At 42.9% G+C, this 27,791-nt stretch overlaps 1 protein-coding gene across 1 annotated transcript; it reads left to right on the top strand.

Annotated features, from left to right (window-relative positions):
• Positions 1-391: 391 nt before the first annotated feature.
• Positions 392-27,627, top strand: parp14rs1 (poly(ADP-ribose) polymerase family member 14-related sequence 1). The gene is made up of 17 exons (XM_041862722.2): positions 392-635; positions 2,409-2,515; positions 2,772-2,796; positions 4,100-4,411; positions 4,906-5,133; positions 5,964-8,245; positions 8,541-8,771; positions 10,721-10,942; positions 11,063-11,147; positions 16,446-16,592; positions 16,794-16,856; positions 18,605-18,781; positions 19,356-19,568; positions 19,825-20,457; positions 20,743-20,888; positions 25,283-25,457; positions 26,678-27,627. Exons 1-17 carry the CDS (start codon positions 461-463, stop codon positions 26,959-26,961), a joined length of 5,505 nt encoding a protein of 1,834 aa, XP_041718656.2. The 5' UTR covers positions 392-460; the 3' UTR covers positions 26,962-27,627.
• The last annotated feature ends 164 nt before the right edge of the window (positions 27,628-27,791 follow it).

Raw genomic sequence — 27,791 nt, forward strand, 5'->3', positions numbered from 1 at the left:
TTTGGTTATGGAAAATATATTTCACTGTGGTTTAGATGGTACAATGATTCTCTACACCATTGCTTTGCTTGTTTTGCTTGATTTCTGCATAGTGCATCTTTATTGGAAACTACTGAAGGTTATCAGAAAGATGAAATTTAAACACGCCCCCTTTTGGATGCAAAAATGACGCAATGAAATAGGCTTACAACACAATACTAATGATTTGAAGTATGCACACTGTAAGAAAGTGTTCATACACTTTGCAAGTGTAGGCCTATTGCTCTCAATAATAAAGCAATTTCCCAGACGGCAATGCACCGGATCAGATAGGGTGATGCGCGACACCGATCAAGTTGCAATGTCATATAACATAGTTTTACCAGAATCAAAAGTGAAACTAAACTGATAGGCTACCCGCCGCACCCACAGTGAATATATTTGTTATTCGCCAGTTGCCAGTTGAAGTTGTTAAGGCAGTATGGCAGAAGCATACGCATTTGCGCTGCTTGTTGAGTTGAAGGGGAATCCCAATATTCCCAAACTGAAAAACAAGTTGGTAAAATATTTCCAAAGTAAAAAGTCTAATGGTGGTGATTGTCTCGTGGAATACGAAGATGGACAAGAAGCAGTAGTGCGGTTCAAAACTGAGGAGGGTAAGTTATAGCAATTGCAAATGCTTCTTTTATTAAATGGCCTGTATCACTTAACGTTATTGGTTAGACATTACATTCAACCAATGTTAGGGACAGATCGAAATGTACTTGTGCATAACCTCCCCCTCATAGAATTAACTCAAAATAATGTTTACAACCACAAATAATAACTGTAGCGACCCTGTGTTTATAAACGTGGATATTGACTTTTACACTTCAGCGTTCTTTTGTGGCACAGTCGATTCCACGCAGGGCTACGGGTTCGCCGAAAACCATGGACTAGCTCACGCTGCCTGCCCTTTTCATTACACAATGATAAGAGTCAGCTACCGACAATGATCAGCTATGGGGAAATAAGATTTTCAACATTTTGATGCTGTATTTTTTATTGTATAAAATATATGCAACGAATTTTCCACCAACAGGTTTCTGTGCCAATGCACCACACAACCAATAGCTTCAATATCACAGGAGGTTGGTGGCACCTTTATTGGGGAGGACGGGCTCATGGTAATGGCTGGAGCGGAATCGATGGAATGGTATCAAATACATTAACTCCGTTCCAGCCATTATTATGAGCCGTCCTCCCCTCAGCAGCCTCCATTGTTCAATATCATGGTTTGCGTTTTCATTTTCAACACCACAATGAAATAGACCAGGGTTCCCCAACTGGCGGCCCGTGAGCCGAATTTGGCCCGCGGGTTGTTTTATTTGGCCCCCCCCATGTTTTCTGAGGCAGAAAAATAAAAATATATTTGTAATTTTCATTGTTGGACATAAAATAAAATAATACACCAGGAAATCAGCTCCAAGGGATTTTAATTTGGGAAATCTGTTCCCAAGTATTTCCACGTATAATAGAGAGACACGTGATCATACACAAATGTAAGCAAGGTTTGAAATTATTATGTTTTAGTCAAATATTATATCTGTTTGGGCTTCTTGCGGTCAATTTGTCTCCAGTCTACAAATTATTTGTAATTATGTTCCAGCCCTCGACCATCCACTCAAGAAAAAAATCGTTATTCAAGTGACATTTTCACTGCAGCATAGAGTAGAATATTGTACTCAATTGAGAGCAAATATTCATTACATTGTGGTGTTGTAGGCTAAACAAGATCTCTAAACAAGATCCCTAAACAAGATCCCTAAACAAGATCCCTAAACAAGATCCCTAAACAAGATCAATAGGGGAGCTTTTCATGCCTATCAGCTATTCCTCTTTGTTATGTGGATTTATATTGAAAATTGGTGCAGCTTTGAATGTGTGGTATGATTGCTAGTTAGCCTATTGCAGATCTGGACAATCCACCTACCATTATTGTCACTATGAATGGTGGATAGAGGGCAGGATAGTCAGACTGGTAGACTATATTGACCTGTGGTATAGTAACAGTTAGCGTGCGAAAAAGCGTAGTGAATAAGGGAAGTACCATAACACCTTGATGTAGGGGAGGCGCATGCAAGCAGATGAGGAAATCTGGCGAGGATGGAAGAAATTATATAGTAAAACCTGCAAAAGGGCGAATGTAAACCAGGCCAAAAACAGAGTACCCTCCCCTATGCCCAATAAAAAACCACACAACCCTCCCCAAAGTAAAGAAAAAAGCACCCTTCCCCTTATTTTGGACCCCCTCCCCAGTAAATGATGAACTGTCCCTTACATTGTTATTACATTGTTAATTTACATTGTCACAAATCCCCTGTATTCATGGCTGAATGTGTTTTGAACATTGCGTCAGTAGTAGCGGTTCTTTTCTGTCCCATGCACAGTCAGGCAGAGAGTTCTTGAGAAGCAGGATCACGAGATCAGGTTGGATCGAGGGGTGCTGAAACTGACCATTGGTCTGCCATCAGATGAGGTCACAAAGAGTGCAGAGGTCAGTAGTGTCCTGATTATGTGAAACATAGGCTATTCCTCCCTCTTACAGCCAGATGGTGCAGATGCACCACCAGTTCCCTATTTTTCCCCGCTGAGTCTTTTTTTCTGTATGTTTCACAGATTTAACAGGGACAATTTTATAGCCAATCATGTGACTATGTTGGCCAATCTCAATGCTCTACCAAAACATGACTTTACAAAACAGGCAACAGTTTGTAACATAATAAATAACACAATATTTTTTGTTTGTTTAGGAAACACAGTCTCCTATCACCTCAGGCAAGTACAAAACATTGTATCTTTTGATAAACATCTAGTTGTTTGTCAGCTAAACAAGCAGGCAATATTATACACTCATATTAAACTATTCAACATGCCTTACTATGCAAACATTTGTGTTATTACAATAAATGGTGGTATTATAAGATGTGACATATACACTGAGTGTACAAAACATTAAGAACACCTGCTCTTTCCATGACATAGACTGACCAGGTGAATCCAGGTGAAAGCTATGATCCCTTATTGATGTCACTTGTTAAATCCACTTCAATCAGTGTAGATGAAGGGGAGGAGACCGGTTAAAGAAGGATTTTTAAGCCTTGAGACAATTGAGACTTGGATTGTGTATGTGTGCCATTCAGAGGGTGAATGGGCAAGACAAAATATTTAAGTGCCTTTGAACAGGGTATGGTAGTAGGTGCCAGACGTACCGGTTTGTGTCAAGAACTGCAACGCTGCTGGGTTTTTCACGCTCAACAGTTTCCCATGTGTATCAAGAATGGTCCACGACCAAAAGGACATCAGCCAACTTGACACAACTGTGGGAAGCATTGGAGCCAACATGGGCCAGCATCCATGTGGAATGCTTTAGACACCTTGTATAGTCCATGCCCCGACGAATTTAGGCTGTTCTGAGGGCAAAAGGGGGGGGGTGCGAATATTAGGAAGGTATTCTTTATGTTTTATATACTCAGTGCATGTTCTTACATGCTTACATGTTATAAAGCATAACACCTGCAGGCTTTAAGTAAAGTGATACCCACAATTCAGCAGGTAATAGGGAGCCAATTGACAGCCAGCTCATGGCATCAGCTAAGAGGAAGGCAGAGGCTGATGCTCCTCAGCAGGAATTACTAGGCTTCAAAAAGCAAGCTGTTGGTTAGTAGGTTTATGTTAAACCTCAAATAAATCAGATCCCAGTATTTCTGGAGGGTTGTGGGGGATTCCTATTGGTTTGCATCTGAAGACCAGATTGTGGTCAGAATGAATTTTTTTCATTTATTGGGCTGTTCGCAATAAGAACATTTGAAAGGGTTAAATGGGTCCCAGTACAACGTTTTGGGAACCACTAGTGTATGTGAAAGGAATGTTTTCTAGAATTATACATAAAAGTATATAATGGTTAACTATACAACACAAAAGTTTGCATTCTATATCATGGTTAAGTTAACATACTATAACTGATTTGGCTAAGCAGTGGTTAATAATACATTGAGAAAGTTGTAGTACAGTTGTTGTAGTAGAATTCAACAAAGTAGTTGTAGTCACCTCCAAAAATACATGGTCTTATCATTCTCAGCTGCTACTGATTCAAAAGACTTACCTAAGAGTGGGGATGGAGATGGACACACTCCCCTTACTGAGCCACAGACAGAGATGGAGATTGAACCGATGGAAGTCGAGGAAAAGCTGGTATCCACCTCAGCCGTGTTGGGGAACATTGAGGAGAGCATGAACAAGGAGTTCCTGGAGATGCTGATAGAGAACATCCTGAGTGCGTATAACACCTCTGGTTCTGACTCTCCTACTGCAACACAAACCTTCAGTCTGGAGATCCTGCCACCTGTCCTAGACACCGGCCTGGCTGTGGTGACTTTCCAAAATGGAAAAGGTAAAAAATAATAATTTGTCGTTTTTCCACCTTAAAGATAGAATCACCATTATGACATTGCCATGAGCAGCACCACAGATATTGCGATGAGGGCGATGCAAGACTTTGCTCTCACACATCCACATAGAGTATGTGCGCATGTGCACAGGTTTGGTTCACGCTGCTACAACATGGAAGCTACGAGACTAAAACAGCGGAGAAGTTTTGCCTCGCTCTTCAACGCTCTTAGTTGTTGCGGAAATTAACCCACTACTGCTGTTTACTTTGTGCATCTACACCATCCCGCTGAGTCTACCTTTAATATAATTTACTGTTTGTAAATCTTCTGCTAAATGACTCACATGTAAATACAATTTTGAGAGGTGTAGAATTCTATCCTTTACATACAAGTCACCAAAGACACAGAATATTTACTGAATGTTATGACTTATAGCATCTCTTGTAAACAAGAACATATCTCAACAGCATACTCTACTACTTCTCTTATTTGTCAGAGACTGAGAACTTCATCACCAACTGCAACAGCAACAGGATGTTCAGACAGAAACAACTATCTGTTAAACTCCTGGAACTCACCACAAAAGTGAAAGTTGAAAACATAAATCCAAATGTTAGTTCAGACCACCTCCAACTGTTATTTGGAAAAGGGGGTGAGGAAGTGGAAGACGCTGAAATGAATGAAGAGGACCAATCAGCAATCCTCACCTTTCAAGATCCTAAAGGTAAAAACAGTACTAAGGGACAGCGGAACGATTTTTCATAGGGGGTGCAGGGGGAAAACATTTACGCCTTATTTAGGTATGTTTCTGCTAATAATGATTTACTATTTGTTACTCAACTTGTCTATAATTAGATAGGCTACATGCAGCTTCTCTTCTGTCATAACTTGTTGCCCTAGAAGACTAACTAAATCGGTACCTACAAGAATACATTTCATGAATCGATAGAATTAATATATCAATACTCTAGTTGACATCGATAAAGTAGTTGTCTCTCTTCCGTTTCTGCTTCTCGAGTAGCGATGACTTTTAGGGACGAAAATCTAACACAGGAAGGATTCCTGATTCCAGAAATGTTCACCTCTTTTAAGGAAATTAAGGCTGTGAACGATCTAACTTGTTTCAGATTTCAGTTTGTCTTGGATGCATAATGTTAGTTGATGAAATATTGTCAGATTTGATAAAAGTCAAAATCGCTGCAAACAATTTCACGTTTACACGCACGTGCATTCAGATGCTGAAAAAAATTACTCATATTTCTCCCTCCTGTTCCTGAGATAAAACGAACTGTTGGTGTGTCATTTTACTGCAATAAATACTTAATTCTCCATTAGTTCATTCTATATCTGGCTATATGTGAGAAGTTAGGTCTACAGTCAGTGTCCAGATTTCAGTTACTATTCCATTAACACATCTCAGGTTCTAAGGTGCAGTAGAGCACTGGGGCTACTTCTACTTCCTTGGTACTACATAGTTATGTTATATATGTTATGACAAAATGAGGTTTCAAAATGGATGAGGAATAATCTAATATTTGGTGTGTTTTTTATTAGCTGTTCACAGAGTCCTAGAGAAGACACATTACATCGAGAAGCAGCCTCTCAAGGCTTTCCCCTTCTATGATTCTCTGGGAACGGCCTTGTACGGCAAAGACAGACCCACATTGAAACTCCCTTCTGCCTTCACCGTAAACATCGACCAGGCCATTTGGAGATACCTGTGTGACAACCAGGAAGCTGCAGAGACCATCCACAAGGAAATGACCGAACACTTCTGCAAAGTAAACTTCCAACAACCTACCATCAAGTTAAGCCCGCTGCCATCTCTACTCAAACAGAAGGGTGTGAAACCCAAGCACTTACAACAATGGAAGGACACCACCAAAGTTGCCTTAATCCAAGCCTTGTCTAACTTCAAATCGTTGGAGCTCCAGGTTCAGGACACTGCATGGGAAGAGTCTAAAGGGGAGATCCTCAAGGTGGTGTCCGGGGAGGCTGTGATGGTAGTCCATGATGAGGCCAGAGGTGTTCTGGCAGTGGTGGGATTGGTAGAAGATGTGGACCGGCTCAGGCAGACACTGGATGGGATCATGGACAGGATTACTAGAAGAATCGAGAGGGAGAAGACAAGCATAACAGAGGAGTTCCCCCTGGTTCCATCTATCTACCATGTACTGTTGCAAGATGGCCTGCTGGACAAGATTGTCGGTGAATTCCCAGAGTTGAAGCTGACGTATAATCAAGAGAGCCAGAGTGTGACCATCTACGGGTTGATGCAAGAGGTGTTGGGTGCTAACAGAAAGCTTGCAGGTCAAGTAGTAGCCCTGAAACGAAGGCTGGTGGAATTGGACGACTACGTCCTTGAGTTCCTGCAGGAGGAAAACCAGGAAAAGCTAACCAGTTCCCTTCTCACCTTACAGAGCATCAATGCAGCGCTAGAAATAGAGAGAAAAGGAGTGCAGATTCTGGCTGTCTCTGAGGAGGCCCTGAGCGAAGCAGAACATCAATTGGATACACTTTTGATTTCTCAATACATAGATGTAGAAGACTCCAATCTCCTGAGGATGTCCGAGTGGAAGGATGTTGTCAACCGTTTGGAGGAAGCTTCAAACACTCCTTTCAGGAAAGTTATGGTCCAGACATCAGGTGCCTATTCAGGACAACAAGTGGTAGTGTCTGGCTACAAGGAAACTGTTCTCTTAGTCCGGAATGAACTGGATGATTTCTTACACCAAAACGCTCATGTTGATGAAACTATCGAAGTGAAGCCTGAGGCTATTGGTAAATTCATCCAGGAACAACACAGGGATGCTTGGTCTGATAGAGTCAGAGATAGTGGAGTTAAAGTTTCTTTCAATGATGAGGCTATTTACCTGAGTGGCACCAGAGTTCATGTAACAGATTGCAAGGCATTATTCGAAAACTTGGTATCCTCCACATTCTTTGACGCCTTAAGAGTGTCCAAGCCTGGAGCGAAGAAGTTCTTCCAGGACAATGAGCCCATGTATGTTGCCACAGTCATGAGTCAGACAGGCTGTGTGGTCCAGCTGGTTGAGGAAGAGTATGATGCCAATGGCAGACAAGGCATAAAGCTAGCAGGAGGAGGAATGAAGCCTATCTACCAGCTTCAAACACCTGATGGGGTGGAGATAGCCGTTTGCAAAGCAGACATATGCAAATATTCTGTAGACGCTGTTGTCAATGCCGCCGCCCTGGACCTGAAGCACAGTGGAGGTCTTGCAGGAGCTCTTCTGGATACTGCTGGCCCTCAACTGCAGGATGAGTGCAACCAGATAATCAAGAACAAGGGTCAGCTCAAGCCAGGGGACAGTGTTATCACTGGTGCAGGAGGGAAGCTCCGCTGCAAGCACATCATTCATGCAGTGGGACCCAGGTTTGACAAGGCAAACCCCCAGAAGGCCATGGGACAGTTGAGGAGGGCGGTGAAAGGGAGTCTGGATCTAGCAGAGACCCACAACTGCCTGTATGTGGCTCTTCCTGCTATTAGCTCCGGGAATCTAGGCTTTCCTCTGACCCTGTGTGCAGAAACCATTGTCAAAGCGGTTAAAGAACACTGTGACGACAAGTTTGGGGACAACACTCTGAAGAAGATCCATCTGGTGAACAATGATGACAAGACGGTCCAGGCTATGGAGGCAGCGGTGCTGAAGGTGTTTGGGAGCCATGGGACTAGTCATCCACGAGAGAATCGACCCACCATAGCTACACACAGCCAGCCTGGTCGTCGGACTCAACTCACAAGCGGTTCTGACAGAGTGCAGACCAAAGAGGGGCTGGCTATTGTCCTGATGAAAGGGAATATCCAAGATGCTGTGGTAAATTGTTTCCAATGTTACTTTGGCTCCCTTTGATTGTATAAATCTCAATAGTCTTAGTGAAAAATGTCTTAGATTTCATGAAGATAAAATCAGAAGAGCCAATATTTTTGTGTAGTCAGACATTAACCCTTTTGGTGTTGAGGTACCATATACAAGTTGTAATTGGATGACAACCCAGTTTCTAATCAGTTACATGCAACTTGAAGATTTTCATAGATCTGTTTCAAGTTTATTTGTCATGTGTAAACAAATACATTTGAAGTTTAACTCTTAAATGATCTTACTGTTACAGACTGAAGTTGTGGTCAACACCGTGGGTGATGACCTAGCACTTAACCATGGTGCAGTCTCCAACGCCATCCTCGCCGCTGCTGGCCCCCAACTTCAGACTCTGGTAAACCAACAGGGCAGTGCCGGAAGGGCTGGGGAAGTCATCATCACCACTGGCTGCAACCTGAAGAGCAAGCGGGTGTTTCATACCATCGCCCCTCACTGGGACAATGGACAAGGAGCACCACAGAAGGTAGATTGTGTTGTTCCATATCTAAGGATATATAGTTTCATTTGTTGTGTATTTGTACTGTATTTGTTGTGTACAGTGCATTTGGAAAGTATTCAGACCCCTTCCCTTCTTCCACATTTTGTTACGTTACAGCCTTATTCTAAAATTGCTTAAACAATACCCCATAATGACAAAGCTAAAACAGGTTTTTATACATTTTTACAAATTTATAAAAAATAGAAAACAGAAATACCTTATTTACATAAGTATTCAGACCCTTTGCTATGAAACTCGAGCTCAGGTGCATCCTGTTTCCATTGATCATCCTTGAGATGTTTCTACAACTTGATTGGAGTCCACCTGTGTTCAATTCAATTGATTGGACATGATTTGGAAAGGCACACATCTGTCTATATAAGGTCCCACAGTTGTCAGTGCATGTCAGAGCAAAAAGCAAGCCATGAGGTCGAAGGAATTGTCCGTAGAGCTCTGAGACAGGATTGTGTTGAGGTACATATCTGGGGAAGGGTACCAAAATAATTCTGCATCATTGAAGGTTCCCATGAACACAGTGGCCTCCATCATTCTTAAATGGAAGAAGTGTGGAGCTACCAAGACTCTTCCTAGAGCTGGCCGCCCGGCCAAACTGAGCAATTGGGGGTGAAGGGCCTTGGTCAGGGAGGTGACCAAGAACCCGATGGTCACTCTGACAGAGCTCCAGAGTTCCTCTGTGGAGATGGAAGAACCTTCCAGAAGGACAACCATCTCTGCAGCACTCCACAAATCAGGCCTTTATGGTAGAGTGGCCAGACGGAAGCCACTCCTCAGTAAAAGGCACGACAGCCCACTTGGAGTTTGCCAAAAGGCACCTAAAGGACTCTCAGACCATGAGAAACAAGATTCTCTGGTCTGATGAAACCAAGATTAAACTCTTTGGCCTGAATGCCAAGCGTCACGTCTGGAGGAAACCTGGCACCATCCCTACAGTGAAGCATGATGATGGCAGCATCATGCTGTGGGGATGTTTTTCAGTGGCAGGGACTGGGAGACTAGTCAGGATTTAGGGAAAGATGAACGGAGCAAAGTACAGAGAGATCGTTGATGAAAACCTGCTCCAGAGCGCTCAGGACCTCAGACTGGGGTGAAGGTTCACCTTCCAACAGGACACCCTAAGCACACAGCCAAGACAACGCAGGAGTGGCTTGGGGACAAGTCTCTGAATGTCCTTGAGTGGCCCAGCCAGAGCCCGGACTTTAACCCGATCGATGGGGAGACCTGAAAATAGCTGTGCAGCGACGCTCCCCATCCAACCTGACAGAGCTTGAGAGGATCTGCAGAGAAGAATGGGAGAAACTCCCCCAAAAATGGTTTGCCATGCTTGTAGCGTCATACCCAAGAAGACTCAAGGCTGTAATCGCTGCCAAAGGTGCTTCAACAAAGTACTGAGTAAAGGGTCTGAATACTTATGTAAATGTGATGTTACAGTTTTATTTTATTTTATACATTTGCCCCAAAAAAAACACAACTGTTTTTGCTTTGTCATTATGGGGTATTGTGTGTAGATTGATGAGGGGAGGAAAAAACAATTTAATCCATTTTAGAATAAGGCTGTAATGTAAAAAATTTGGAGAAAGTCAATGGGTCTGAATGCTTTCCAAATGCACTGTATATAAAATGTCTACTCAATGTAAAAAATGTAATGTCCGACACTTGATGAAATGAACTATCCCTAGGTACGATATACTAGGTCAGGGCTCTCCAACCCTGTTCATGGAGAGTTTTCACTCCATCCTCAGTTGTAGCTAACCTGATACAGGTCATCAACCAGCTAATTATAACAGGTGCGCTAGATAAGGGTTGGAGTGAAAACCTACAGGTTGGTAGCTCTCCAGGAACAGGGTTGGAGTGCCCTGTACTACATAGTATAAAACCATGTGTCTTACTGATGTGTCTAACTGACATGTACCTAGATATTGAGCGGGATCGTGAAAGAGTGCTTGGGTGAGGCAGAGCAGCAGGGACTCATCTCGATGACCTTCCCTGCCATCGGCACGGGAAACCTGGGCTTCCCCAAAGACCTGGTGGCCTCTCTGATGCTGGATGAAGTCCTCAAGTTTAGCAGTAAGAAGAACCCCAAGCACCTGAAGGAGGTGGTCTTCATCCTCCACCCAGGTGATGCACCGACGATCCAGGTAAGGAAAAGAGTTCGATAAAACTACTGTCAAATGTAAAACCCTTTTCTGATTCAAGGTGCAATTAGTTTCAAGGTTTGTAAGTTTACCTCTTTTAATCGCTTCTAACTTTGCTCACAGGCTTTCACTGATGAATTTAACAAAAGGTTTACTACACAGTCGGGAATGTCAAGGGGCTCAGCAGCATCCAGTCAACAGAGTAAAGGTATGTTCATAATAATATTAATATATGCCATTGAAATATGTTAATAATTTAAATATTTAGCAGACACTTTTATCCAAAGCGACTTACGGTCATGCGGGCATGCGTTTTATGAATGGGTAGTCCTGGGAATTGAACACACTATCTTGGCTATCTTGCTCTACCAACTGAGCTATGGAGGACTACGTGATTCATATATCTATATTTTGACAAATTATGGTTTCCTACTTTAGCTTCTGATGCAGTTACTTGTTTCCCATATTACTGCCGGGGGGCGAAATGGGTGCGTCCCTTTGATATTTGAAGTAGAAATTATGCATCAATATTGAATTTTAAATGCCTATTATAATAATTGAGGTGCACTTTAATATAGACCACATGGAAAATTCAATAAATAAAATAATGGACCATTCCACCAAGCAGGTGACATGTTTGGGTCTTCTGAACTGAATGGTGGAAAGGGAAGTACAGTGAGGGAATAAAGTATTTGATCCCCTGCTGATTTTGTATGTTTGCCCACTGACAAAGAAATGATCAGTCTATAATTTTAATGGTAGGTTTATTTGAACAGTGAGAGACAGAAGAACAACAAAAAAATCCAGAAAAACGCATGTCAGAAATGTTATAAATTGATGAGGGAAATAAGTATTTGACCCCCTCTCAATCAGAAAGATTTCTGGCTCCCAGGTGTCTTTTATACAGGTAACGAGCTGAGATTAGGAGCACACTCTTAAAGGGAGTGCTCCTAATCTCAGTTTGTCACCTGTATAAAAGACACCTGTCCACAGAATCAATTAATCAATCAGATTCCAAACTCTCCACCATCGCCAAGACCAAAGAAGCTCTCCAAGGATGTCAGGGACAAGATTGTAGACCTACACAAGGCTGGAATGGGCTACAAGACCATCGCCAAGCAGCTTGGTGAGAAGGTGACAACAGTTGGTGCAATTATTCGCAAATGGAAGAAACACAAAAGGACTGTCAGTCTCTCTCGGCCTGGGGCTCCATGCAAGATCTCACCTCGTGGAGTTGCAATGATCATGAGAATGGTGAGGAATCAGCCCAGAACTACACAGGAGGATCTTGTCAATGATCTCAAGGCAGCTGGGACCATAGTCACCAAGAAAACAATTGGTAACACACTACGCCGTGAAGGACTGAAATCCTGCAGCGCCCGCAAGGTCCTCCTGCTCAAGAAAGCACATATACAGGGCCGTCTGAAGTTTGCCAATGAACATCTGAATGATTCAGAGGAGAACTGGGTGAAAGTGTTGTGGTCAGATGAGACCAAAATCAAGCTCTTTGGCATCAACTCAACTCGCTGTGTTTAGAGGAGGAGGAATGCTGCCTATGACCCCAAGAACACCATCCCCACTGTCAAACATGGAGGTGGAAACATTATGCTTTGGGGGTGTTTTTCTGCAAAGGGGACAGGACAACTTCACCGCATCAAAGGGATGATGGACGGGGCCATGGACCGTCAAATCTTGGGTGAGAACCTCCTTCCCTCAGCCAGGGCATTGAAAATGGGTCGTGGATGGGTATTTCAGCATGACAATGACCCAAAACACACGGCCAAGGCAACAAAGGAGTGGCTCAAGAAGAAGCACATTAAGGTCCTGGAGTGGCCTAGCCAGTCTCCAGACCTTAATCCCATAGGAAATCTGTGGAGGGAGCTGAAGGTTCGAGTTGCCAAACGTCAGCCTCGAAACCTTAATGACTTGGAGAAGATCTGCAAAGAGGAGTGGAACAAAATCCTTCCTGAGATGTGTGCAAACCTGGTGGCAAACTACAAGAAACGTCTGACCTCTGTGATTGCCAACAAGGGTTTTGCCACCAAGTACTGTTTTGCAGAGGGGTCAAATACAGTGGGGAAAAAAAGTATTTAGTCAGCCACCAATTGTGCAAGTTCTCCCACTTAAAAAGATGAGAGAGGCCTATAATTTTCATCATAGGTACACGTCAACTATGACAGACAAATTGAGAAAAAAAATCCAGAAAATCACATTGTAGGATTTTTAATGAATTTATTTGCAAATTATGGTGGAAAATAAGTATTTGGTCAACTACAAACAAGCAAGATTTCTGGCTCTCACAGACCTGTAACTTCTTTAAGAGGCTCCTCTGTCCTCCACTCGTTACCTGTATTAATGGCACCTGTTTGAACTTGTTATCAGTATAAAAGACACCTGTCCACAACCTCAAACAGTCACACTCCAAACTCCACTATGGCCAAGACCAAAGAGCTGTCAAAGGACGCCAGAAACAAAATTGTAGACCTGCACCAGGCTGGGAAGACTGAATCTGCAATAGGTAAGCAGCTTGATTTGAAGAAATCAACTGTGGGAGCAATTATTGGGAAATGGAAGACATACAAGGCCACTGATAATCTCCCTCGATCTGGGGCTCCACGCAAGATCTCACCCCGTGGGGTCAAAATGATCACAAGAACGGTGAGCAAAAATCCCAGAACCACACGGTGAATGACCTGCAGAGAGCTGGGACCAAAGTAACAAAGCCTACCATCAGTAACACACTACGCCGCCAGGGACTCAAATCCTGCAGAGCCAGACGTGTCGCCCTGCTTAAGCCAGTACATGTCCACGCCCGTCTGAAGTTTGCTAGAGTGCATTTGGATGATCCAGAAGAGGATTGGGAGAATGTCATGTGGTCAGATGAAACCAAAATAGAACTTTTTGGTAAAAACTCAACTCGTCGTGTTTGGAGGACAAAGAATGCTGAGTTGCATCCAAAGAACACCATACCTACTGTGAAGCATGGGGGTGGAAACATCATGCTTTGGGGCTGTTTTTCTGCAAAGGGACCAGGACGACTGATCTGTGTAAAGGAAAGAATGAATGGGGCCATGTATCGTGAGATTTTGAGTGAAAACCTCCTTCCATCAGCAAGGGCATTGAAGATGAAACGTGGCTGGGTCTTTCAGCAGGACAATGATCCCAAACACACCGCCCGGGCAACGAAGGAGTGGCTTCGTAAGAAGCATTTCAAGGTCCTGGAGTGGCCTAGCCAGTCTCCAGATCTCAACCCCATAGAAAATCTTTGGAGGGAGTTGAAAGTCCGTGTTGCCCAGCGACAGCCCCAAAACATCACTGCTCTAGAGGAGATCTGCATGGAGGAATGGGCCAAAATACCAGCAACAGTGTGTGAAAACCTTGTGAAGACTTACAGAAAACGTTTGACCTGTGTCATTGCCAACAAAGGGTATATAACAAAGTATTGAGAAACTTTTGTTATTGACCAAATACTTATTTTCCACCATAATTTGCAAATAAATTCATTAAAAATCCTACAATGTGATTTTCTGGATTTTTTTGTCTCATTTTGTCTGTCATAGTTGATGTGTACCTATGATGAAAATTACAGGCCTCTCTCATCTTTTTAAGTGGGAGAACTTGCACAATTGGTGGCTGACTAAATACTGTTTTTCCCCACTGTACTTATTTCCCTCATTAAAATGCAAATTGATTTATAACATTTTTGACATGCGTTTTTCTGGATTTTGTTGTTGTTATTCTGTCTCTCACTGTTCAAATAAACCTACCATTAAGATTATAGACTGATCATGTCTTTGTCAGTGGGAAAACGTACAAAATCAGCAGGGGATCAAATACTTTTTTCCTCACTGTAAGTCTTGTCTCTCTTCTTGGTCTATTTATAATTGTTTTATCATCTTTGACTGAGGTGGTGGAGCTCAACACGTCAACCCTGTTCGCTTAATTAATGTTAGGAAAACTTAAATTTGATTGAACTTTCATTATGTGTAGAACATATGTATAATATCTTCCCCTCCCCCCTCCGAAGCATAGGCTACTGTACTGACGTTAGAAGCATGAGAAGATGGGGAGAGATATTTTTTTATTAGCTAGAGAAGAATGGATTTACTTTTTCAACGCTAGTTAAGGACACTATACGCCTAGTTATCACATTTCACGTTGGATTAATTAACTACAAAATGGTAGGATGTGATATAAACTAGTACCTTTTTTGGTTCATCACTTTATTTTGCTGGTCGGAACAGTGTAATGGAATGAAAAAAATAGTGGTTCTGTTCAGAACTAAACGATTGGAAACTAATTTTGGTTCCAACCCTGGGAACGGAAGTGAACATTTCGCCTGTTGTGGGAACTTACATTTTTACGTTGCAGAGAGGTTCTGAGAACTTTTTTCTATGGTTCCCTGAACATTTTCCTGGGAGGTTTTATTAACATTCTGAGAATGGAAATTAGAGGTTATTTACTAACGTTCTGAAAACCCGTTTCAATAAGACTTTTAATAACACTGCTAGTTTGGGTTAACTGTTTTGAACTCCAAGGACACATGGAAATTAATTTGCTTAGGCATTAATCATATAAACACATTTCTTTTTTGTGGCATGGCGTCAGTGAGATTCGAACCTATGATCTTCTGTTCTCTATCCATGGAATTTAGCGTGCCAGGTTTTTAACTCATACAAAGCTGTTCATTTTAGTCTATTAAAACACCCTATTTCAAAGGAAACAAGCACTCATTAAGATCACATTAAGAACACACTTAACAAGATAGAAGATGGAGAGAATTCTGTTGATGCTGAGAACGGAATATATATGTTTTTAAATAACATTCTTAGAACGTTAATTGAAAGTTACTAATGTTTTCTTGTGGTTTTTATGGAAAGTTTTCTTAATGTTCTGAGAACATGACTAAAAAGAACTATGAGGAAACCTGCAGAAAACGTAATGCTAAAGTACTGAAATTCCCAAAGAAGAACATTGTTTCTTGAAATTTGTAATTTGAACGTTCTGAGAACATGTCTTTAAATAGAACCATTAGGAAATCTACAGAAAACATTATGCTGAAGTACTGAAATTCCCACAGAAGAACGTTGTTTCTTAACGTTAATTTAAATAGAACAACAAGGAAACGTATAGGAAACGTTATGGGACAGTTGTGTGCAAAATAACCATAGGACAACCACACTCTCACCAAGCTCTCAGAAACATATGGATCTCCAAATGTTATGTGCTAGCTGGGTGGTCCCATGCTCTTCACCACATGAGGAGTAATGACCTATCTTCACCCTGTTATTGTCAAGCCTGTTATAGGCCCAAGGGTAACTATATCAGTTTGATATTATATGTGAGTTTATTTGTACAAGGGATACTTGATCAACGAGACAATGTTGAAAGAATAGATATTTAAAAGTGAATTGCTTAAAAGTTTGCATGTCCAAAAGGCATCCATTTTGTGGAACGACCCAGGTCCCTTGTGTAATCGGCTTGACTTTTTCTCCCTCCTAACTAGGCCCTTTCTCTAAGATCACTTCAAGCTCAGGGATGCATGAGACGAAGATGGGAGGGGTTCTTATACAGGTCATCACAGGAGACATCACCAAGGAGACCACTGATGTCATCGTCAACTCCTCCAATAACACCTTCAGTCTCCAGTCAGGTAAATCTAACCTTACTTCTGGCTCACTTCACTGGAGGTTCCCTGTTTTTCTGTACATTACACAATCTTTAACATAGAAAATAATAGGGACTACCTAACCTTACATTACAGAACATTATGGCTACGCTGTATTTGCTAACTATAAAGCTCCTCGTACACAATTTTATAACCCTGCTGTTCATCTTATACTTCCTTCTCCAGGGGTGTCTAAGGCCATTCTGGATGTGGCTGGTCAGACTGTGGTAGCGGAATGCCAACAACTCGGTAAGAACCTCTACAGTTGAAGTCGGAAGTTTACATACACTTAGGTTGGAGTCATTAAAACTCGTTTTTCAACCACTCCACAAATTCCTTGTTAACAAACTATAGTTTTGGCAAGTCGGTTAGGACATCTACTTTGTGCATGACACAAGTAATTATTCCAACAATTGTTTACAGACAGATTATTTCACTTATACTTCAGTGTATCACAATACCAGTGGGTCAGAAGTTTACATACACTAAGTTGACTGTGCCTTTAAACAGCTTGGAAAATTCCAGAAAATGATGTCATGGCTTTAGAAGCTTCTGATAGGCTAATTGACATCATTTGAGTCAATTAGAGGTGGTCCAGTAGATGTTTTTTAAGGCCTACCTTCAAACTCAGTGCCTCTTTGCTTGACATCATGGGAAAATCAAAAGAAATCAGCCAAGACCTCAGAAAAAATATTGTAGACCTCCACAAGTCTGGTTCATCCTTGGGAGCAATTTCCAAACGCCTGAAGGTACCACGTTCATCTGTACAAACAATAGTACGCAAGTATAAACACCATGGGACCACGCAGCTGTCATACCGCTCAAGAAGGAGACGCGTTCTGTCTCCTAGAGATGAACGTACTTAGGTACGAAAAGTGCAAATCAATCCCAAAACAACAGCAAAGGACCTTGTAAAGATGCTGGAGGAAACAGGTACAATAGTATCTATAACCACAGTAAAACGAGTCCTATATCGACATAAACTGAAAGGCCGCTTAGCAAGGAAGAAGCCACTGCTCCAAAACTGCCATAAAAAAAAGCCAGACTTCGGTATGCAACTGCACATGGGGACAAAGATCGTACTTTTTGGAGAAATGTCCTCTGTTCTGATGAAACAAAAATAGAACTGTTTGGCCATAATGACCATCGTTATGTTTGGAGGAAAAAGGGGGGAGGGGGTGCTTGCAAGCCGAAGAACACCATCCCAACCGTGGCAAAATGGCTTAAGGACAACAAAGTCAAGGTATTGGAGTGGCCATTACAAAGCCCTGACCTCAATCCTATAGAAAATGTGTGAGCAGAATTGAAAAAGCTTGTGCACGCAAGGAGGCCTACAAACCTGACACAGTTACACCAGCTCTGTCAGGAGGAATGGGCCAAAATTCACCCAACTTATTGTGGGAAGCTTTTGGAAGGCTAACCGAAACGTTTAAACCAAGTTAAACAATTTAAAGCCAATGCTACCAAAAACTAATTGAGTGTATGTAAACTTCTGACCCACTGGGAATGTGATGAAAAAAATAAAGTGGTGATCCTAACTGACCTAAGACAGGGAATTGTTACGAGGATTAAATGTCAGGAATTGTGAAGAACTGAGTTTAAATGTATTTGGCTTAGGTGTGTGTAAACTTCAACTGTAAATCTGAAAGATTATGTGATCAAAAAACAAGACTATTTTAACGAGCCCCGGCTCGGCTGACTGTCTAGCTCTGACTCCGCCCTTCCAATCTGTCTCCCTCTATGTACCTGTCTCCCTAGCCTCTGCTTCCTACTGTCCTGTCATGAAAAAAATGAAATAATGTTAGGATTATATATATATATTTGAACATACAAACTTGCCTCGTGATATGTTCCTTGTCCTGGTATACAATCAGGAAACTCTCCCTTTAGAAATGTTCTGAATCTTTAAATTCCAAATACATATGGTATGGGCTCTGCTCTGCCTGCTGAAATCAATGTACAGTAAAACAATCAATGTATACAATGTATATTTCCAGGAGCCCAGCCTAACAAAGGAGTGATACTGACCCAGCCGGGCAACCTGCGATGTAAGAAGATCCTCCACATGGTTGGTCAGACGGACCCAAAGAAGATCCAGGAGTCGGTCAAAGGAGCACTGCAAATGTGTGCACAGAATAACCTCACATCCATCTCCTTCCCTGCTCTCGGCACAGGTGAGTTACAAAACAGAACAGGAATGAATACTCAGGTACAAGGTTTAGATAGCTGGCTAGACTACCTTACAGCAATCTAAAAATATTTAGCTGACATGGGCTACTTGAGTGACTGGCATAACGTGGAAAACTTCTGATACACTACCAAATTTCAAAATTGCACCTTGCGTATTCTAGTTTTCTAACTGTCAACACTAAGTTGAGACCACGACGGAGTTCCTAAAAAATCATGGTTAGAGATTTCCTTCTTATTCCTCTCTGATTCCGGGAATCTTCCAACCGGGATTTTGGGAAAAATCTGGGGAAAGTTATTGGAATTTTGCAACCCTAGTGAGAATCCGTAGGATTGAAGGAACATGACTTGACCCCCTTGAATACTAGCTGTTTGCTTTGTTTTTTTTATCTTTGCCTTCCACTAGACAGTAAAAGCTAACAGGCATATTCAGATTCAGAAAATCTTTATTGTCTCATTGCTGGGCAATGTCTTGCAGCAATATAATATAAATGTTGCATGTTGTTGAACTTCATATCCACACTTGCTAGGTGTGGCAACTAGCCTGTTCTCTCATTGAAGGTCAGGGTAATGTACAGGCGGGCCAGGTGGCTGACGCCATGTTGGATGCTGTTGTGGAGGTGGTGGGTCAGAAGCCCCAAAACACACTACAGCTGGTCAGGATGGTCATCTTCCAGCCTGCCATGCTCACAGAGTTCCACAAATCTATGGTGAAGAAGGAGGGCACAGGCGTTGACACTCAAGAGAAGGGGAGCATCTGGGGAAAAATGAAATGTAAGAGCTACCTTATTATTTTGATAAAGAAAGGAAAGGCCAGCACATGGTATAATGCTGCTCCCCAGTGCTTTCTTCCTGCACCGGGAGAAAGCATTGTGGAGCAGCATTATATGTTACAATGTGTTGGCCTTTCTTTACCCCCTTATATTTACTGTCACATATACCCAAACAAAGTTAACCGTATTACTAGCTCCCATTGATTAATACCCTAAGATTTCATCTAAATAATGTACTGTGTCCAATATTGGTACAGCATTGTTCACCTGGCGTAAAGCTGACATTTCACAAAAGGATGAGGATTTTGTCATCGAGGGCCAGGAAGTACATCCAGCTTTCTTCCACATCTGCGGTGGCTCTCAGGCCAGAGTGGACCAAGCCAAGCATTGGCTCGAGGACCTGATCCTGAAGGAGCAAGTCAGCAACAGCATCACCGATGACGCCATCCTCAACTTGTCTGACTCCGACCGCAAGCGCATCCACGACATGCAGACCACCATGAGAGTGAGTGTGAGGATAGAATACAATTCTTCCAGGGAGGAAGCTACGCTCACAATCGAGGGCCTTAGCAAGGATGTCCTCAACGCAGTCAACGAGATCCAGGAGATGCTGAGGAAGGCCAGGGACAAAGAGACCTTCAACAGGAACGTGGAAGTGGCCAGCAACATAGTGGAGTGGCAGTATCAGCAGCAGCAGCAGCAGCCAGGGGGGCAGTACCAGAGCTTTGACCCCATCTCCAACTTCCATCTGGAGCAGGCGCTGGAGAGGAAGGTGCCCCACGTAGAGGTCTCTGTCCAGGGGCAGATGTACAAGGTCACCCTGCCTGACGGGCCTGCTACAGATACCCATGGCAACAGCCTCAAAATCAGACGCATCGACAAATTTGCAGGTACTCTTCCCTTTGGTATTGACAATGCATATTTGTGTATACCATACAGTGTGAATTTGTTATTTTAACCATACTTACCAAGGGGATAAGCTAAGTTCCTTATGTATTAGTATTAGATACTTTGTCTGTTGTTCATAGAAATGTGCTTTACATACAGAAAATGCACTTTGTTTAGAAATCCCCAACAAGAAGATAAACATTGCATAGACATAGCACCATATATAGAAACAATTAATGAAGACCTCAGCTTAAGGACATGAACTTTGTATTCTGTGCTACCTCCAGCTCAACCCATTGACAGTCTCCCTCAGCTTTGGGATGCCATGCCAGCAAACGCGTCATGCCATTCCTGCCTCATTCAGCCAGGAAGCCCAGAGCACAATGAAGTCTTAAAATTGTTCCGAGCCACCTGCGCCAACAACGTTTTAAAGGTACCTGTTGTTCCTGAAGATACATCCATTATAGTTATTGTTATGTCTTGGGATATGCTGGGTGTTATTAGTATGGGTGTGGGATGATTTGTTCATGTTCACTCGTCTGTTGGTCTCTTGAGATCACAGGATGTGCCATAGGGGTGTGATGTTTAAACACATTTTATTTAATTAAAATCACACAACTACCACTAACAGGTCCCAATCATCATCATAAAGGCAAAAAGAAAACTAATGCAACAATGTTGCAAGTAGGAGGAGACATTGCATCTAATTATTTGCCACAGATCTAAAGCACTCTGAACGTCATCGTTGTTAACAGTTTGAAAAATGGTAGAGACTGAAGCAGGAAAGTGACAGCTGTGAAGTCTGTATGGTAATACTTTGAGAAGTTAAATGAGAAGGGGATGAAATGCAAACTTTGCGAGGTGGAATTGAGGTACATTGGCAGTACAGGTGCAGTGCTGAAGGGGAGGCACCGTGAGACCCAACCCAGTGCTGGCAGCAGTGAGAAAATCACAATTCTGATTAGAGAAATGATTGTAGTTGATATCAAATCAAATGAAATTGTATTGGCCACATGCGCCGAATACAACAGGTGCAGATATTACAGTGAAATGCTTACTTACAGCCCTTAACCAACAGTGCATTTATTTTTTAATAAAAAAGTAAAATAAAACAACAAAAAAGTGTTGAGAAGAAAAGAGCAGAAGTAAAATAAAATAACAGTAGGGAGGCTATATATACAGGGGGGTACCGGTGCAGAGTCAATGTGCGGGGGCACCGGCTAGTTGAGGTAGTTGAAGTAATATGTACATGTGGGTAGAGTTAAAGTGACTATGCATAAATAATGAACAGAGTAGCAGCAGCGTAAAAAGATGGGGTGGGGGGTGGGGGGGCAGTGCAAATAGTCCGGGTAGCCATGATTAGCTGTTCAGAAGTCTTATGGCTTGGGGGTAGAAGCTGTTGAGAAGTCTTTTGGACCTAGACTTGGCACTCTGGTACCGCTTGCCGTGCGGTAGCAGAGAGAACCATCTATGACTAGGGTGGCTGGAGTCTTTGACAATTTTGAGGGCCTTCCTCTGACACCGCCTGGTATAGAGGTCCTGGATGGCAGGAAGCTTGGCCTCAGTGATGTACTGGGCCGTACACATTACCCTCTGTAGTGCCTTGCGGTCGGAGGCCGAGCAGTTGCCATACCAGGCGGTGATGCAACCAGTCAGGATGCTCTCGATGGTGCAGCGCTATCATTTTTTGAGGATCTGAGGACCCATGCCAAATCTTTTCAGTCTCCTGAGGGGGAATAGGCTTTGTCGTGCCCTCTTCACGACTGTCTTGGTGTGTTTGGACCATGATAGTTCGTTGGTGATGTGGACACCAAGGAACTTGAAGCTTTCAACCTGTTCCACTACAGCCCCGTCGATGAGAATGGGGTCGTGCTCAGTCCTCTTTTTTTTTCCTGTAGTCCACAATCATCTCCTTTGTCTTGGTCACGTTGAGGGAGAGGTGGTTATCCTGGCACCACACGGCCAGGTCTCTGACCTCCTCCCTATAGGCTGTCTCATCGTTGTCGATGATCAGGCCTACCACTGTTGTGTCGTCGGCAAACTTAATGATGGTGTTGGAGTCGTGCCTGGCCATGCAGTCATGGGTGAACAGAGAGTACAGGAGGGGACTGAGCACGCACCCCTGAGGGGCCCCTGTGTTGAGGATCAGTGTGGCAGATGTGTTGTTACCTACCCTTACCACCTGGGGGCGGCCCGTCAGGATGTCCAGGATCCAGTTGCAGAGGGAGGTGTTTAGTCCCAGGGTCCTTAGCTTAGTGATGAGCTTTGAGGGCACTATGGTGTTGAATGCTGAGCTGTAGTCAATTAATAGCATTCTCACGTAGGTGTTCCTCTTGTCCAGGTGGGAAAGGGCAGTGTGGAGTGCAATAGAGATTGCATCATCTGTGGATCTGTTGGGGCGGTATGCAAATTATGTGGGTCTAGGGTTTCTGGGATAATTGTGTTGATGTGAGCCATGACCAGCCTTTCAAAGCACTTCATGGCTACAGACGTCAGTGCTACGGGTCGGTAGTCATTTAGGCAGGTTATCTTAGTGTCCTTGGGCACGGGGACTATGGTGGTCTGCTTGAAACGTGTTGGTATTACAGACTCAGTCAGGGACATGTTGAAAATGTCAGTGAAGACACTTGCCAGTTGGTCAGCACATGCTCGGAGTACACGTCCTGGTAATCCGTCTGGCCCTGCGGCCTTGTGAATGTTGACCTGCTTAAAAGTCTTACTCACATCGGCTACGGAGAGGGTGATCACATAGTCATCCGGAACAGCTGGTGCTCTCATGCATGCTTCAGTGTTGCTTGCCTCGAAGCGAGCATAGAAGTGGTTTAGCTCGTCTGTAAGTCTTGTGTCACTGGGCAGCTTGCGGCTGTGCTTCCCTTTGTAGTCTGCAATAGTTTTCAAGCCCTGCCACATCCGATGAGCGTCAGAGCCGGTGTAGTACGATTCAATCTCTGTCCTGTTTTGACTCTTTGCCTGTTTGATGGTTCGTCGGAGGGCATAGCGGGATTTCTTATAAGCGTCCGGGTAAGAGTCCCGCTCCTTGAAAGCGGCAGCTCTACTCTTTAGCTCAGTGCGGATGTTGCCTGTAATCCATGGCTTCTGGTTGGGGTATGTACGTACGGTCACTGTGGGGACGACATCATCGATGCACTTATTGATGAAGCCAGTGACTGATGTGGTGTACTCCTCAATGCTATCTGAAGAATCCCGGAACATGTTCCAGTCTGTGCTAGCAAAACAGTCCTGTAGCTTAGCATCTGCGTCATCTGACCACTTTTTTATTAACCGAGTCACTGGTGCTTCCTGCTTTAGTTTTTGCTTATAAGCAGGAATCAGGAGGATAGAGTTATGGTCAGATTTGCCAAATGGAGGGCGAGGGAGAGCTTTGTATGCGTCTCTGTGTGTGGAGTAAAGGTGGTCTAGAGTTTTATTTCCTCTGGTTGCACATTTAACATGCTGGTAGAAATTAGGTAGAACAGATTTAAGTTTCCCTGCATTAAAGTCCCCGGCCACTAGGAGCGCTGCCTCTGGATGAGCGTTTTCCTGTTCACTTATGGCCTCATACAGCTCATTCAGTGCAATCTTAATGCCAGCATTGGTTTGTGGTGGTAAATAGACAGCTATGAAAAATATAGATGAAAACTCTCTTGGTAAATAGTGTGGTCTACTGCTTATCATGAGATACTCTACCTCAGGCGAGCAAAACCTCGAGACTTCCTTAGTATTTGATTTTGTGCACCAGCTGTTGTTTACAAATATACACAGACCGCCACACCTTGTCTTACAGGAGTCAGCCGTTCTATCCTGCCGATGTAGCGTATAGCCCGCTAGCTGTATGTTGTCCATGTCGTCGTTCAGCCACGACTCGGTGAAACATAAGATATTACAGTTTTTAATGTCCCGTTGGTAGGATAACCGTAATCTTAGGTCATCCAATTTATTCTCAAATGATTGAACGTTGGCTAATAGGATTGATGGAAGAGGCAGTTTACTCGCTCGCCGTCGGATCCTTACAAGACCTACGTCCACGATATCTCCGTCTCTTTCTCATGCGAATGACGGGGATTAGGGCCTTGTCGGGTGTCTGTAGGATATCCTTTGCGTCCGACTTGTTGAAGAAAAATGATTCGTCCAATACGAGGTGAGTAATCGCTGTCCTGATATCCAGAAGCTCTTTTTGGTTATAAGAGACGATGGCAGAAACATTATGTACAGAATAAATTACAAATAACGCGGAAAAACACACATAATATTACAATTGGTTAGAGGGCTGTAAAACGGCAGCCATCTTCTCCGGCGCCGTTCTCATTTGTAGCCATTGTCAATGGGAGAGGATGTCGGCATCAATACCCTAATGGAATATCTAGAACCAACGGCATTGCTGAGTGGGTGGAGGACAGTAGTAAGGTGAGTGCTGTCTGGTAGAGGCCTGTACTGCGGTAGATTGAAGTGCATTGCCCCCTAGTAGGGGTCACACACAGGACCATATCTGAATTATGAATTCACGTCACTGTATGATTGACAAAAAACTTTAAATGAGAAAAAATGGTTATGAATTGTTTAACATTTGTCACATCCCTAATCTGCCATATGAAATGATTAGTTTATTATAGGCTTTAATTCTTAGTATTTGGTTAGGCAGTTGGAATAACAATGAAGCCCCAAACAGCTCCGCTAGTCTTCCTGGTAGCTAGCTATTTAAAAAATATATATTTTAGCCCACATTGGCGAAGAATCATCTAAAAACTAACAATTATGGAATGTATGAAGGACACATTTTAGAGTCTATTAATGGCAGATGAATAATTATTTTCCCCTGATTTATTTCAGATTGAGAGGATCCAGAACCCAAGCCTGTGGAGGAACCTCCAGATCAAGAAGGATGAAATGGAGCTCAGGAACGGTCATAAGAACAACGAGAAGAGGCTCTTCCATGGAATGTGCCACACTACCATCAATCACATCAACCACCATGGCTTCAATCGGAGCTACGCTGGGAAAAATGGTAAGATACACATACTAGGCTTGTGCCGATCTGGCCATACTCGTATTCGCAATCGTATCCTTAAATTGACAGTTGATAGTCGGAAAAACAGAAGTGTTTTACAATGCCTAAATAGAGGTTGGCAATATACCTTATCATGTACCTGTGCGTTTCTAGACCAGGAAATCTGCAGATCAGAAGCAGCAGATGTTTGTGTGTTCTTAACTTGCAGCAGGCATTCTGAGCGCACATCAGCGTTCTATCTTTTTTTCCTACCCTTGCTCCACTTACATATTATGCACAGTGATAGTTTGTTAGCAAACATCCTCGCCATTTGATTTACCATAGTAGCAGCAGGCAGTAGCAATATAAATGGAGCAAAACATGCAAGGTGACTGCTGAAGTGAGTAAACGGAAGTACAGCTGCGCTCTATCCAATTGTATCACTAGGATCAACCTAAATGTCTTTACAGACAGCAGAACTAGCCAGTTGAGTTATTTAGAGCATGCAGTACCTCTCACACATGAAAGAGTTGCGTGCTGGCAGTTGAAAATGACTTATATTCTGATCATGGATAATTACAAAAAATACTCGTATCATAGGGCCTCCCGAGTGGCGCAGCGGTCTAAGGCACTGCATCGCAGTGCTTGAGGTGTCACTACAGACCCGGGTTTGATCCCAGGCTGTGTCACAACTGGCCGTGACCGGGAGTCCCATAGGGCGGCGCACAATTGTCCGGGTTAGGGGAGGGTTTGGCCGAGGGGGCTTTACTTGGCTCATCGCACTCTAGCGACTCCTTGTGGCGGGCCGGGCGCCTGCAGGCTGACATCAGTTGAACAGTGTTTCCTCTGACACATTGGTGCTTCCGGGTTAAGCGGGAGGGTGTTAAGGAGTGCGGTTTGGCGGGTCATATTTCAGAGGACGCATGACTCGACCTTCACCTTTCCCAAACCCGTTGCAGCGATGAGACAAGATCGTAATTGAAATTGGGATAAAAAAATACATACTTGGATCATAATCGTATCAGGAAAATACCTAATATTTTACGATACTTGTTTCGTTTGAGTGCTCGGCACACCCCTAATACATAAACATGGACAAGAAGCCTGTTCACAGATCTGTTTGTGCTATCTTGCCTACTCCTATGGTCATTGGTAAAAGCCACATGTAAACATTTTCATTCTCATTTACTCAGTCTTGTCTCTGCAATGGTCTAAAATCTAAACTATAATATTTTCAGCTGCAATGTATGGAAACGGCACATATTTTGCTGTTTCTGCCAGCTACTCTGCCAGTAACACATACTCAAGACCAGATCCACAAGGACAGAAGTTTATGTATCTCTGTCGAGTTCTGACTGGAGATTTCACAACCGGACGACAGGGGATGATAGTGCCTCCAGCTAAAAACACTACAACTGCTCAACTCTACGACAGCGTGACGGACAACCCATCAAGGCCATCCATGTTCATTGTATTCAACGACATTCAGGCATATCCTGAGTACTTGATCACTTTCCGCTAGACCACAGAGATAAAAGCAATGCAATGAACACTCTTACTTTTTATCTGCTGCGTAAAGTTTTTAGGAGCTTTTCTTATGATTGTGACTTTTCTGCTTTATAAATTGTCATTCATAATGTTTCTTGAAAAACTGAAAATGATTGTTACTTTTGCATGAAAAAGTGTAACTATTACAGGTTGGTTGTATAAGTTTGCTAAAGGACTGTAATTTTATAGTCTACAATTGATATGTCCTTTGTTTATTTCTTACGATCTCAATGGCCACTGTGCTTTGTGCAGGTTGTACTTAGGGGTTGGGGGACTTCCTGTGAATGTACATCCTTGTTCACTGTCTCATGGGATGAAAAACGGAAAAAAAGACAAAGTACTCTGCATGGTTTGTTTTGGATTGTAGTTCAGTGTTGCCAAGTTGATTGTAAACCATGGTCAATATCTGATAAGCACATACATTTATATGACGTGAGTTAATGGACAGAGAGAAGGAAAGTCCCTGCCTTGTGCTGAGAAATCATGTGACACCAAATGTGATAGCAAGTGGATGTGTGTGTTTATGAAATGGCCTCTCAATCAGTTCGCTTGTGCGGAGGAAAGTACAAATAAATATATTTTCCAGCTATCAGATTGACAATTTTAAATGTATATACACAGAATAAAAATATAAACGCAACATGTAAAGTGTTGGTCCCATGTTTCATGAGCTGAAATAAAAAATCCCAGACATTTTCCATATGCACAAAAAGCTTGTTTCTCTCAAATTTTGTGCACAAATTTGTTTACATCCCTGTTAGTGAGCATTTATTCTTTGCCTAGATACACTATAGATACAAAAGT

The sequence above is a fragment of the Coregonus clupeaformis genome, chromosome 35 (assembly GCF_020615455.1).
Source record: "Coregonus clupeaformis isolate EN_2021a chromosome 35, ASM2061545v1, whole genome shotgun sequence".
Classification (NCBI taxonomy): Eukaryota; Metazoa; Chordata; class Actinopteri; order Salmoniformes; family Salmonidae; genus Coregonus; species Coregonus clupeaformis.